The sequence below is a fragment of the Acromyrmex echinatior genome, chromosome 7 (genome assembly GCF_024713525.1).
Source record: "Acromyrmex echinatior isolate Ae372 chromosome 7, ASM2471352v2, whole genome shotgun sequence".
Lineage (NCBI taxonomy): Eukaryota > Metazoa > Arthropoda > Insecta > Hymenoptera > Formicidae > Acromyrmex > Acromyrmex echinatior.
Genome location: NC_141858.1, coordinates 4,383,584 through 4,398,293, shown reverse-complemented (window position 1 = coordinate 4,398,293; position 14,710 = coordinate 4,383,584). Strand labels below are relative to the sequence as shown.

The window sequence follows — 14,710 nt, the reverse complement described above, 5'->3', positions numbered from 1 at the left end:
AAATATATTAGGTGCGCAACTAAGTTCTCGTTGTTATTTTGATGAAAATGCATTCTTTTCTCTTGTAAGAGTACATCGTAAAACGTGATTGCAGCGCCAATTATCATATTGCAAATTATGTAGAACAAGAATTTCCAGATACTAATTTAAAATATTATATTATCGTTAATATCTTCTAGTCAATTTGATAAAGATTAACAATTCGTTACCTGTTTTACAGACAAAATGATGAATCTTAAGCACTTTCCTCACGCAGATGGAAATCCGTCGTGACATTGTGTATTATTATTTGTTCATATCTTCATGTGTGTCTGCTATTTATATATGTGTCAAAAGTTTAGTGTTGTGTGAGCGTGTAGCGGGGGGCTTGCGCAGAAGGAGAGCGCGCACGCACGCACAACAGTGGCCACCCGAGTAAAGGTGTGAGAACAAATAGTTGCTGAATAAATAGTTCCTTAAACAACATTTTCCACTCCCTTGGACGTTCCCAATACATTTAGATTATTCTAGAATTATTTTTAAGTAAGAGAGATCTTTTTTTAGAAAAGGCAAATAAACATCAGGCAAACCTTCAGTGTCACTTTGCTTATTGATACTACTTATTTGGTTTTATATATACAATATATCATCTCAGAAATTTTTCTTTTGACTAATGATTGTTCTATATCTAAAATTCTAATATTATCCCAAACCAATTTATGCTTCTCATTTACTTGGTGGCGTGAAACTACTGACATCTCACACAGAAGTGATCTTCTTATGTCACATATTTTACAAGTTGCTTTTTGTCTCCTCTTCCGTTGGAACGGCATACTTCCATACCCAACTTTTTCGATAAAACATGATTAACTCTAAATTAGTCTAAATTCCGATTGCTCCAGGAATGTGTGATCGTAAAAAGTAAAGATTTGACATTAATGCATGAAAAAAGCATTTTATTGACAAAAAACAAAAACTTGGGTAACATCTATCATCGGGTAATATAACTGATACGGGTACTCGGGTAATACGGATAATCGGGTAATTCGTCTGGGTAGTACGACTAATACCCAGGGTACCCGGGTATTACCCGCATGTTTCAGGTAATGAGCGAGTACCCGGGTAACTCGGATAACTTATTACGGTTCAAATCATTATCTCTAATTGCAACGTCTCTACATTGTAATTCAACGGATATTAGATTTTACAACATCTTTTCATTGAATCTACATTGAATCTACATTTCGCGATGTTACTGTAATGTTCGCAATATTACAATTAAACATTTCTGAGATATTGATTCAACGTTAGTGTTGTATGGGAATGATTCGTGATTTTCATTTTGAAGAAGAATTACTTTTGGCGGAAGAATACATCATACAAGAAAGTATTATGATTAATTCTAATATTTTATCACCAATTTATTACACCGTATAATATTAATTATAAACATTAATAATTTACTAGAATACGTAAATAGCGAAATAATTGCCAATGTAATCCGTATTCAAATAATCTGTTCGCAAAAATGTATACATTAGTGGAATTATTCATAATTAATTAAACTAAATATATCTTATTAATTATTAAAAAACGAAATTAATTTTTAATTTCTTTAACCCTTTAAAACATGATGATAACCTACGTTACCACCTAAACTTCTTCAGTTTTTGGTCAATTATTTTCTAATTGACGCATTCAGGACTGGTTTTTTGTGTTTTCCTAGTATTTTAGAAGTAAAAGACTATTAAAAAACAATTCAGTAGTCCTTATTATTTATTGTAACAGTTTTATAAATAAACAAAGATTAAAAAAATACTTTTTTTTTTTAAATTCATTTTTGATCAGGTTTTTCAACGTTTCAGCTTGAAACTTTGTGTAAGGGGTTTTTGCGATCGCTAATCACTAATCCGATTTTCAAACTTCAAAATTATTGATTTAAAATGGTGGAAACGAAATGCATAAAATAAATGTTATAATTTTCAGAAATCTTTCTAAAATTCATTCAAAATCTCTCCAAAAATTTATTTTTATAAGAATTTTGAGCTAAAATTTATATTTCAACATAAAATTTACATTCCTACAACATTCAAATACTATTTCTTATCTCAACATTTGAGTAATGTATTTCTACTGAGATTTTATTTTCGCCTTCTTGAATCCGCCGTTTTGAACTTTACTGGATCCATATAATGAATATATTACAATGATTATTAATCCTTTGAAGCATATATTTTTCTTTTTAATCTTTTTCTGTGAAATTTGATATACGAGGGGGGGGGGGGGGAAGGAATTTTTCAGATTACGAATCCAAAGTCAAAATATAAAAAATATTGCATTCAAAATGGCGGATTCACGATGGTGGATTAAAAATTCTTAATTAAAATGAATTGTGTATGAAATTCGAATTCTAAGATTTTGAAGGATTTTAATTATAAGATCCAAATATATTAGAGGAAAAAATTGGATGAAAAACCCCCGTATATCAAATTTCAGAAAAAGGTTAAAAAAAACGTATGCTTCAAAGAGTTAACAAATCATTGTAATATATTCATTTTATATTGAAATTAATTTATAAAATATTAGGTGTACAATTTTGCTTCCGCTGTTTTTTTTCCAAAATTCGAGACTTTATTGTAAAAAACTGGTTATACATTTATGATTCAAAGTATTGTCCATCGCTGGCCACTACTTTCTCCCATCTTTCGGGCAGCGTACGAATCCCGCGTCAAAAAAACTGGTCATCTTTTGAGGCGATCCACGAATCAATCCAATTTTTTACTTCTTCATAAGACCGGAAGTGCTGGTCAGCCAGACCGTGTGCCATTGATCGAAACAAGTGATAGTCAGAGGGAGCAATGTCTGGAGAATACGGCGGGTGGGGTAGGACTTCCCATTTCAACATTTCTAAGTATGTCTTGACCACTTTCACAACATGGAGTCGAAGCATTGTCATGTTGCAAAATCACTTTATCGTATCTCTTATTGTATTGCGGTCGTTTGTCTTTCAATGCTCGGCTCAAACGCATCAATTGCGTTCGATACTGATCGCCTGTGATTGTTTCAGTCGGTTTTAACAGCTCATAATACACTACGCCGAGCTGGTCCCACCAAATACAGAGCATGACCTTGAAGCCGTGAATATTCGGTTTGACCGTCGACGTGGAAGCATTGCCGGGAACTCCCCATGATTTTCTGCGCTTGGGGTAATCGTAATGAATTCATTTTTCGTCCCCAGTCACAATGCGATGCAGAAATTCCTTCCGTCTTTGCCTTTCAAGCAGCTGTTCACAAGCAAACAAACGCCGTTCAACATCTCTCGGCTTCAACTTGTACGGCACCCAATTTCCTTGCTTCTGAATCATTCCCATAACTTTGAGGCGTTTTGGAATGGCTTGTTGAGTCACTCCTAATGATCATGCCAATTCTTCTTGATTTTGACATGAGTCTTGATCAAATAATGTTTCGAATTCTGCATCTTCGAAAACCTTCTCTCTCCACCGCTATGCCGGTCTTCGACGTCAAAATCACCGTTCTTGAAGTGTTGAAACCACTCACGACACGTTGTTTCACTAATAGCGGCCTCACTATAAGTATTTGAGAGCATTCGATGAGCCTCAGCCGCAGATTTCTTCATATTGAAGCAGAAAATTAAAACCTCCCGCAAATGACGAGAATTTGGCTCGTAAACTGACATTTTCAATCGAAAATAACTTTATGATGCGGACACAAATCGACTAATAATATTTCTATGGGGTTATGTTGACAGATGCCCAAGTTTATTGTATGACGTCTATGATCTATTTATTTCGACTACCACTTACTAAAGCCATCTATAGGAAAACGGCGGAAGCAAAGTTGTACACTTAATACATTTCAAATTAATATTGTATAATACATTTCAAAGTAATATTAAATAAGCAATTATTATTTTGGGTAATAATTCATTAATTGTCAATTGCATCAGTGTAATAAACTGTGATGAAATATTATAATTAGTCGTATTAATACCTTCTTGTGTGATGTATTCTTCGGCTAAAAGTAATTTTTCATCTTCTTCGAAATGAAAATCACAAATCATTTCTGCCACAAATTCCGCAATTTTCTTTCCAATAATGTCTGCTCAGAAAACTTGGAACTTTCCACTTTTTCAGCCAGTTGCAGTTTGTATAAAATTTGATCACAAATTTTCAACTCATCAATTACATCTTGTTTTAAGAGCGACAAAATTATTTTGTCTTGCCCAGTATCAATAATAACATTTTTCATTCTTCAGCATATGCGATTTCATCATGAACATTTCTATCGTTTTCCATGCTGATAAATTTGATTAAAATACTTCTTCAGTTCGGAGAATCGCTGTGCACGCAAATGAGTCGAATGCTTACTGACGTGAGTAACATTTCAACTGGTGCGCGGTCTACTTGTTGCTTTCAGAAACATCATCCGAGATTGAGAATCATTCACCCTGATATAATTTTATTCTTAACATTCGATGCAGCAAAATAAAATTTTTAAAGATATTGACATTTCTATACGTTTTTCAAATTATTACAATAACTATTTAAAAAAAATCGATTTTTTCGAAACTATGGCGGAAACGATTGGACACATCGTTTATTTTTCGCTCAAGAACAGCCTATAAAAAGCGCATCAAAATAACTTCTTAACAATCAACGAGCTATTGCCAAAATGCTTTGATAGCCACTCAAGATCATGACCTTGACAATATGTGTCAAGGTTAGCGTTATCGGAGTTGAATTCTCTATTTCATTTTTAATAACTTTTTAACGTGTGACTGCTAAACTTTCCGAAGATAGCAAAAAAACAAGAATAGTATTTCGTACGCCTATTTTAAATATTAATTACAGATTGAAAAAAGAAATAAAATTAAATAAAAGTTACCGAAAAGAGTAATTCTAATTGTGACTTTTATGTCTGTACTCATAGTTAAGCTTATGATTCCTTTAAATTTAATTTCATATGCTTTATAAATTATTTTATTGGCCAATAAAATAATTCGTAAAATATATGAAATTACTTACTCATTATATTTAAAACACTGATAAACGGGCCATCCAAAGTTTAAATTTGTACAGTTAATAATTTTTCTTATTTTATGAACCATCTGACTGAATAATTAAAAGGAACATTTTATACAAATATATTTATATAAAAATGCAAAATGGAAGTAATGCCGTAAATTTTATCGTTACAGTCGTTTGTAAAAGCGACTTGATATCGACGTTGCAGTTTTTTATGCTGCAGTTTTTTTATTGCAACTGGGGATGCATCGGATATCTGAAAAGTATTCGGTATTCGATATTATTCAGCATATTTTTACTATCTGACCGGATAGCTGGATATTACTGTTATCCAGGGAAATATCCGGTTGAAATTTGATTAAATTGTTAATTTTTTCATTAAATTGTTAATTTTTTCATTAAATTGTTAATTTTTTTCTTATACAAACATGACATAACTTCTAGATATAACTATACATATTCATAATGCTATAATGTCTTATACATTGTCGCAAAATTACAATCTTTTTCCTTATAGACTTTTCTTTTTTTAAAAGACATTTTTTCGCAATCCGGTCAGATATCCAGAAAATGTTGAGTATCCAACTTTTTTTGGATATCCGATATTACATTCTTCCCGAATATCCGATGTCCGGTATCCGGTAATTTTACAATCTGGTGCATCCCTAATTGCAACGATTACTGACTACATTAATTTTATGCTACTCACATTTTCACTAACACAGTATGTTTATGCAAACTCACGTTTTCACTAATACATCGCACGATCCCAAATATGACGCTGTCCGTACAGCACAAAAACATTGAAGAAATATTTCATTGTAAGATTGCAACATTGCAAAAATATTTCGAAATATTGCTGCAATATTTCAGCAACATTGCAGCAACGTAAAAAACGTATCCATTTTTAAAATATTGATACGTAATGTTGCAACAATATTACGTATCAATACAACATAATATATATACAATATTAGATTTTGCGCACAGTGGAAAAATATTTGCAGCAATATTGCAAAAACATTGTAATAATGCAGCAATATTGCTGTAATATTATTACTGCAATATTTGTTATAAGATTTTGTATTGTATAAATTTAAATATAAAAAAATTAGAAAGTAGATTAGTATAGAAGTTAAGTAGTATAGAAGTTAAATGTAACATACAATGGCTACAAATAAAATATGTCTTCATAATTAAGTATGTCTTTATATTTTATAGGTGTGTTCCGATATACGCTGTCAGTACTGAAAATCTACAGTATACGTAACGTGAATTAGAGATTTTCAGTACTAGCAATGCATATCGAAATATAGCCTATAAAATCTTATATCTTATTATTGTATCCATTGTGCGTTATATTAAATCCTTACCTCTAATTGTTTTATGTCTATAAATTACAGGTCTATAAATTCCTATAAATTATAGACATTAACTATATTTACACTTTATGTTCGTTTCTACTAATGTAGATTAGCTTTAATCTCGGTTCAATTTATTTTTTATCTTTTTCTAATCTTTAAGACTAGAAAAGACAAAGATAATTTGAACCGAGATTAAAATTAATCTAAATTGGTAGAAATGGACATTAATCGGGTTTAATAACATTCGTAGTTAGAAACTAACTAGTCATTCCATGTCTTAAAGGAATATAGTTATGATTGGTCAATTTCATAACTATAGATGTTATTAAACCCGATTAAGTATGCCAAATAAACGTGATTATTAATTCCTATTCTTCCATGTGCAGGTTCTTAATTTATTGTTATGTACACAAATCAATATATACAAGTCTTAACACTCAAAGCGAACTTTCTAGCAGAGACACAAATCGACACAAGAGTTATTCTGTCTTTCTTATTGATTATTGAACAAGGACAGGATGATCTTGTATCAATTTGTGTCTCTTGCTGGAAATATTTTAAAATACTGCTACAACATTGCTGAAGTAATATTGCAAATAGAAGTCTCTGCTACATTGTATTGAATATGCAACGTTGAAATGTTGCATCAATGTTGCTACAAGTTTCTGTGCTATGTGGGGGTGATTAATCCCGAAGGTGAATCGCTCATGTGTCAATTTTGATTATAGTGACTCTAAAAAAATATTATAAAATACTAAAACATAAATATAATAATAACGTAATTATTTAGACATAAATAATATCTATAATATATAGGATTGAAAGAATTTTAGAAACAAAATACGATGGGAATAAGTATACAGGGTTGGCCATATTCGACGGAAAGATCTGGCAACAACTGTAACTTTTAACAGAGATGTTAGATCGAGTAACGACGTTTCCCATGATTGAAAAAAAAAACATCTTTCCGTCGAATATGGCCAACCCTGTATTCAATAGGAATACATTGCGAGCGAGTAATATGGCGTGCAGATTAGGATTAAGTATAGAACAAAAGTATTTAAGTTTTGAATTCTTTTGTGTGCATTGTTGTGAAAATTATTAGGTTTAACTGTAGTACTGCAATATCATTGTAATTTTTTTTAAATATTAATTATTCCTTCTTTTTATAAACCTTCTTTTAATAAATGTAGCATTCAAATTAAATTCATTATTACGTTTGAACAGTTTTTATTATTTCATTTTTCGATTCAGAAGAGTCAAGTGTTTTTACATGAAAATCTTTTTACTTAAATTTTTTAATTTTGTTCTGTTATTTCTCTAAGATAATCCTTGGGTTGAAAAGATAACATAATTTGGATTTCATTTTTTAATTTTGTACAACAGAGTTTTGTGTTCAAGGTTTATATTATATATAATTTAGATTGAGTGAGGTATTACAATTTTAAAGATTATAATTTAATGCCCATTATTGATATCAAATTTTTTATATACCTGATACGTACCGTTCAAATTAAATAGAATTTTTATTTATAGGACTTTAATAGATACATAAATCACTTAGGTTTTATTATATATTTCAATATAATAAAATTTTTTTTGCAGAGCACGGTATCCATAGCCTTTTTTACCTTTTTTTAAAAAGGTAAATATATCTCACATATTTTGTAGTGTTTAACGTCTTCTTATAAACATTATATAATATGAATTAATCAATTTAGTACACATTTTTTTCCGAAGAATCAAAGAATGCACACTCTTAGCCTTTTTCTATCCTTTTTTAATAATTATCATGAGACATAAGCGACGGTCAAAAAATGTTTTGATAATGAGAAATGACTTGTGCACATATATGTCCGAGCCTTAATTTGAATTATCTGCTATCTACAAAATCGTATCACTTTATGAATTATTAGACGCCATTCTTAAACATTTGCTCTCAAGACCTTCAAGAAATCTACTGAATAATGAGACGATTTGATTGTTCAGCTTATCGTTTACAAATTGGATGTAGGCACTAGCAAGGCTGGGAATTAAGTATTAAGGGCAAAGTATACAGACTTAAAGACATTAAAGGATTTCTTGTCGCTCCGATGCGAGACCTTGGAATCAGTGCAGTAGATCTAACGATATTTCAATAAATACTGCGGTTCAAAAACATGGCAGCAAACTAAAAAATTCATTACAAATATCATTATATCCAATCTATCCTGTTCCACAAAAAAAATCATTAAATATGTATCTCATGGATTTTCTCAATTTGTCAGAGAGAATTAATTAAAGTCGCAAAAAGGGCCTACCTTTGTACAAGGGCAAATCAATAAGTTTTTAGAAAATCTGTCAGAGGGCACTCGCAGTGTTATGTCACATTACTTTTTGACAAGTAGCATCTTTCAGCTGATTACTCAAATTTTGAAGGGAATTCATCGCGTGGTTTCATTTCTGTAGATTAAAGCGAACAACCTTTGTATTTCTTGAAAAAAAAAATGGAAAAAAATGAGTTTCGTGCAGTGATCAAACATCTACATATGAAAGGTTTAACACCGAAAAGAATCAAAGCCGAGTTGGATAATGTTCATAACACCAGCATTTATGACTGTATACAATTGGGTGAATGAATTTAAACGTAGTCGTACATCCACATGTGATGCATCTCGTTCGGAACGTCCAATTGAGGCTGCTACGCCAGAAATCATTGATAAAGTCCACGATATTGTTTTGATTGATCGACAAGTGAAAGTGCGCGAGCTTATTGAGACCACAGGCATATCACATGGCACAGTGATTTCAATTTTACACGAACAATTGAGTATGAAAAAGCTATCGGCAAGATGAGTGCCACGTTTGCTCACTGTGGACCATAAGCGCGATCGTATGACGATTTCAAAACAATATTTGGAGATGTTTCAATATAATCCAGATAAATTTCTGCGTCGATTCATTACTGTGGACGAAATATGGATCCATTACTTCACACCTGAGACGAAGAAACAGTCAAAATGGACTTCACCGAGTGAACCAGTTCCGAAGAAGACCGTAAAATCAGCCAGAAAGGCCACAGTTTTTTGAGATGAATGCGATATAATTCATATCGATTACCTTCCGTCGAAGCAAACAATCAACGGCGATTATTACGCAGCCTTATTGGACTGTTTCAACAACATTTTAAAGAAAAAACGTCCACATTTGTCGAAGAAAAAAGTACTCTTCCATCAAGACAATGCACGAATTCACACATGTCCGGCATCGATGGCCAAATTCAACGAATTCCGCTACGAATTGCTTTCCCATCCAGCATATTCGCCAGATTTAGCCCCCTGCAATTATTTCTAAACCTAAAGAAATAGTTCGGAGGAAAGAGATTCACCACCAGAGGGCAGCTCATCGCCAAAACAGAGGCTTATTTTGGAGGGTTGGACAAATCATATTATTCGAACGGCTTGAAAAAGTTAAAGAAAGTGTTGGATCAAGTGTATCGAGTTGAGAGGAGATTATATTGAGAAATAAAAATGAATCGATCAAAAAAAATGTGTTTTACTATGTTTTTCTAAAAACTTATTGATTTGCCCTCGTACTAATTGCCTAAGATCAACCGCGTATCAAGCAAAATTATGTAATTCAGGCACATGTTATAAATGTAGTAAGAATCGTATAACACGTTGTTGCACGTAACTGCATCAAACAATTCAGATCCATCAAATGCCCAAGTGTCATGTCAAGTTAGCAATCCATCACTCTTTCCACGCAAAGCCTTCCATTAACACGCTAAATTAGAGCTAAAGGTTCATGCTTTCGGAAATTGTAAACTGCATTTGCGTTCGATTTCTTCGGTTACAGCATAAAAAAAATTGCAATCAAAGATTATTGCAGATTTCGACAAAGTTGTGCTATTTTTAATGCGATTTTCAACATGTTCTCATCAGATCAGGTTGAGATAAACATTTGCAAATGATTTAATTTATCAAAAAATACAAAAAAATGTACATAAGAAAGATTGTTTAAGCCAAAATCTAATAATTTTCCTTTGCCTATTTTTTGAAAGAGTGTGAGGTAATGTTTTAATTTTTGCTGATAGTGATATATAAAAATAATATAATATAAATATTATATTATAAATATTATAATAAATATATTTATATAATTATGAATAAATATTATAATAAATAAATATATATATATATAATTATTAATTATTTATTTATGAATAATTAATAAATATTATATTTACAATAATTATTTAAAAAAAGTTAGAGATTTAACCAAGATCTTTTTTCATGACTAATAGGATTTCCATGGCTCTCGAAGAGGATCAGTCATCCTTCTGGTATTTGACAACGGAATTAACGAATTGCTTCTACGCTTGCGGCAACTCGATTGGTCCATCGTGCGACATTGTTCCCAAGATGCAAAATATTTCGCATCCGGTTATCTCGAACACTAGGGTATCACAACCTAAAGGTTTTTATAAGAGAAACACAGACATCAATTAAAGGGATCCTAAAGCCGTCTGTATTACTGACTAATTCATAATTTTTATATAACAATTACTTTTTCCTCTTTTACAAAATCTTGAAAATCTTTTTCCAAGATTAAAGTATACGCATTAATACATGTGAGGTGGAGTTTATGCCGAGAACGACAAAAAGTTTCGAAATGAAATCTTAAGAAAAATTTTTTGTCGTTCTCGGCATAAACTCCATCTCACAGACATGTATTAATGTGTATACTTTAATCTTAGAAAAAGATTTTCAAATTTGTAATAGAGGAAAAAGTAATTGTAACTCCATTTCACAGACGTATTGCGTATATTTTAATCCTGGAAATGGATTTTTAAATTGTAAAAGAGGGAAAATGTAATTGTTATATGCACGGAAATGATTTTTCAGTCTTGGAACGCAAACTCTACTGAACTACCGCAGTAATATCACAAGTTAAATTAACTAGCAATTTAATAATTTGATGCTCATTTTAGAACGACCTTAATAATGCTAATGATGTATCAAAATTTGTAAATATAATTTTATTATAAAAAATATACCTCAATCGGAGATTGAATCCGAATCTCTTGCATTCCGTACAATAAGCGTTCTAAGTCTTTAAAACACCGCGAGACCTTATTCTGCAATAACTGGCATGTACGGTCCTATGAGATTCTTAGTTTAATATAGTTTATTTACGTCTGCTAAAATAATATATTGTTCCTATACATGCCAATTATTGCAGAGAATATTACTATAAGACCTCGATAATTTAAATTCTTGGGTTGCTCGCACGGGATATAAAAAATTTGGATTTGATCCAGAATCCTCAGCCAAGGTAATATTTTTCGCAATAAAATTATTTACAGATTTTAATGTCATTCAGCATTATTAAGATTGTTCCAAAATACTTATGAGCATCAAATTGTTAAATCGGTAGTGAATTTAACTTGTCATATACGTATATTAACACATGGTATTATGCATATAACAGTTACATTGTAAATATAAAATTATAACATTGATATTATTTTTAGTTAGCGATCGACTAAGTGTGCTTCTTGATTTTCTGAAGTTTCTAAATTTTCTCCAATGATGCTAATTATAACTTCAACATGTTGTCGCACGATATCGCAAATACACAATTGTCTAGTTTACATCGTACACTTGGTACATGAACTATTTAGTAACTTTCTATTAAATTATTTTAATTTCAGCAATGTATTCAAAGAATGATGTATTAAATTGGTACAATATGCATTAAAATGATTAATTACACATATCATATATATGTTTACACGTATCGCTGAAATTAAGATCATTCAATAGAAAGTTATTAGTTAGTACCCGTATCAAATGCACGATGTAAACTAGATCAATGCATGAGATAACACAATGATTTTACAGACTCAGTCTGAATCTGTTTCATGAAGTCAATTCTCTTATTTCTTTTTATGCTTTAGAATCTAGAATCTCGCATTACAACGCCAACTCTAGCCACATTAATCATTCTCAGAAGACACAGACAAATAGTTCTGTTTCTAAGATAATACCCCAAAAATGGTTGATAAGACGCACTAGAAGCGGCCATGTCTATGGAAAATATCCGATTTAAAGAAAAAAGATCGTCATCGAAGTCAATCAATGAAGATTTATTCATAACAGCTCGTCATTTAATTCCAGATGAAAATATTTTCTATGTCTGAAAAGGATCGCGATTACTTCTTGCGAGCGTTCTCTAGCAATTTTTAATAATTTAATAACTATTTTTTATTATAATTGTTTTCCTTGTTATAGTTTATATTGTCTTTTTATTGTATGAAGAACAATTCTCTTGAGACTTTCGTTTTTATATTTTTATCAATATTTATACGTTGTATACGTTGTATTACCGAATATAGTCTCTGTAAATGGGATTACACAATATGTTTGTAATCGACTTACAACCTGCGTTAATAAAAAAATGCTTTATGACAGCTTGCAAATTCTTACTGGTTTAACCTTTTTAATAGCGATTAATCCATTGTAGGATATGTTATCGGTAGATAACGAGACGCATGAGCAACATCAGCAATTTATTACACTTATCTGTATTGCCTGTTATAAAATGAAAGCCATCTTTATCTTCGCGAAGTGTCTTTCATTTTTGGATTATTGAAGTGAATTGCGTATGCATAATATCCCAATAAACACGTGATAATATGTTAAACATTCATTAAATGTAAAGTAGATATAAAAATAGTATAAAAATAAAAATGGTAGCAGATAAACGTTTTAATTTTTACCATTTTTACGCAATCGTGTAATATATGATAATCCGTTTTTATTATGTTTGCATAATACAAAATAGATTTTATACGTTAAAACCTAAATACGAAAAAAAAGGTTTAATTTTAAGAGTGTATATATAACCGAAAAAATTATTTATTGAAAACATATATTCTCTGGTAGAAATATATGCAGTTTTCCTCTAGACATGTATCCAGTTACTATATAATATTACTGTATACTCATTAATTGTGCCAATGCTGAGTAGGAAATGGACAAGAATTTGACAGAATTTTATTCAGTGATTGAAGCAGTTTTATTCAGTGATTGAAGCAGTTTTCCTGGTAAAAATTTGTGCAATTTGCGTATACACTGCCCAGTTATTGTCTAGTATGTATTAATAGATTAAATTATTAGTTAAAATAATGCGTAGAAACTGAATAAAGTTTTATTTAGTTTACTATACAACATTTGGGTTGATTTCTTCCAAGATATTGTAATATAGTAATTCTCTCTCTCTCTCTCTCTCTCTCTCTCTCTCTCTCTCTCCCTCCCCCTCCCTCCCTCCCTTCCTCTCGTTCTCTCCCTCTCTCTCTCTCTCAATTGATAATGCACGCATCATATGATGTGCATGTATAAAGGTTAAAAATGTTAAAACGAGGGATAAACCGCTGATTATTTGATTATTTAAGAATCAGTAAGAATTACCGAGCAAACATTACTAGGTATTATTATGTCTTACTAGCCATTAATTAACATTATTATCATTTTTTTTAAGTTAAAATTGTTGAATATTAATTATTCTATTATGATACTACATATACACTATATATTTATTGTACGTTAGCAATCAAATATCTGTAGTATCTGTACAAATTTAGGACATTACTGGGAAATTATTTTATCATTCTAATCGAATATCTTAGTAAAGTATTTAAGGTTAGAAAATCTGTCACATTCACACAACACGGGACATTACTAGAGCATTACTGTAAAAATTACATAAAAATTCAACAGTAATACCCCGTAATTCCCTCAACGGTTTACCCTTCGTGTCAAAAGTATTAAAAGATTTTAAAACTGTTTAAAGAATGAGTAAACGCATAGAAAAATATAGAGCAAGGAAAAGGAAGTTGGAAGAAATAAGGATTTTAACAAAATTTTGTGATAGAAATGACAACTATAACTATTTCATTTTATATTCTTCCTTTTAAACATTTAATCTTTTTATTTTTCCATTATCTTATACATCTTCCATAATATTTAGGGACGTCAACGTCTGAAGACTCAACGTATGAAAAATCTAAAATTGAAGACAAAAAGAAAAGAAAGATTTTAAAGGAAAGAAATGTTTCATCTGTGACAAACCTATTTGTATTAGAGAACAAAAAGAAAAATCAGAAGCTATTGTTTGATAATTCCGTAAAAAAATGAATTAAAAGAGACATCTATTTCAAAGAATTAAAGTAATTTTAAAATTTTTTAAAATACTATGAGACAAATATTTCTTATACATATTTTTTATTTATTAATTCTTAGAGTCTATGTTAAAAAAGTTAGTAAAAGACATAAAAGT

General features: G+C 30.7%; 2 protein-coding genes across 2 annotated transcripts in view; one reads left to right on the top strand and one right to left on the bottom strand.

Annotated features, from left to right (window-relative positions):
* The window catches only part of LOC105148821 (sodium-dependent nutrient amino acid transporter 1-like), an 81,992-nt gene that overhangs the window by 21,945 nt on the left and 45,337 nt on the right, over positions 1–14,710 (bottom strand). The gene's annotated exons all lie outside the window — the stretch shown is intronic.
* Positions 10,663–14,708, top strand: LOC147909030 (uncharacterized). The gene is made up of 2 exons (XM_087408257.1): positions 10,663–10,846; positions 12,330–14,708. The coding sequence occupies exons 1-2, from the start codon at positions 10,663–10,665 to the stop codon at positions 12,479–12,481; spliced, it is 336 nt and encodes a 111-aa protein (XP_087264383.1). The 3' UTR covers positions 12,482–14,708.

Excerpts from the sequence above, each read along its gene's own strand:
- LOC147909030 (XM_087408257.1), top strand. The coding sequence starts at position 10,663 with ATGACTAATAGGATTTCCATGGCTCTCGAAGAGGATCAGTCATCCTTC. Across the intron at positions 10,847-12,329 it reads TAGGGTATCACAACCTAAAG|AATCTAGAATCTCGCATTAC; the intron begins GTTTTTATAAGA and ends TTTATGCTTTAG.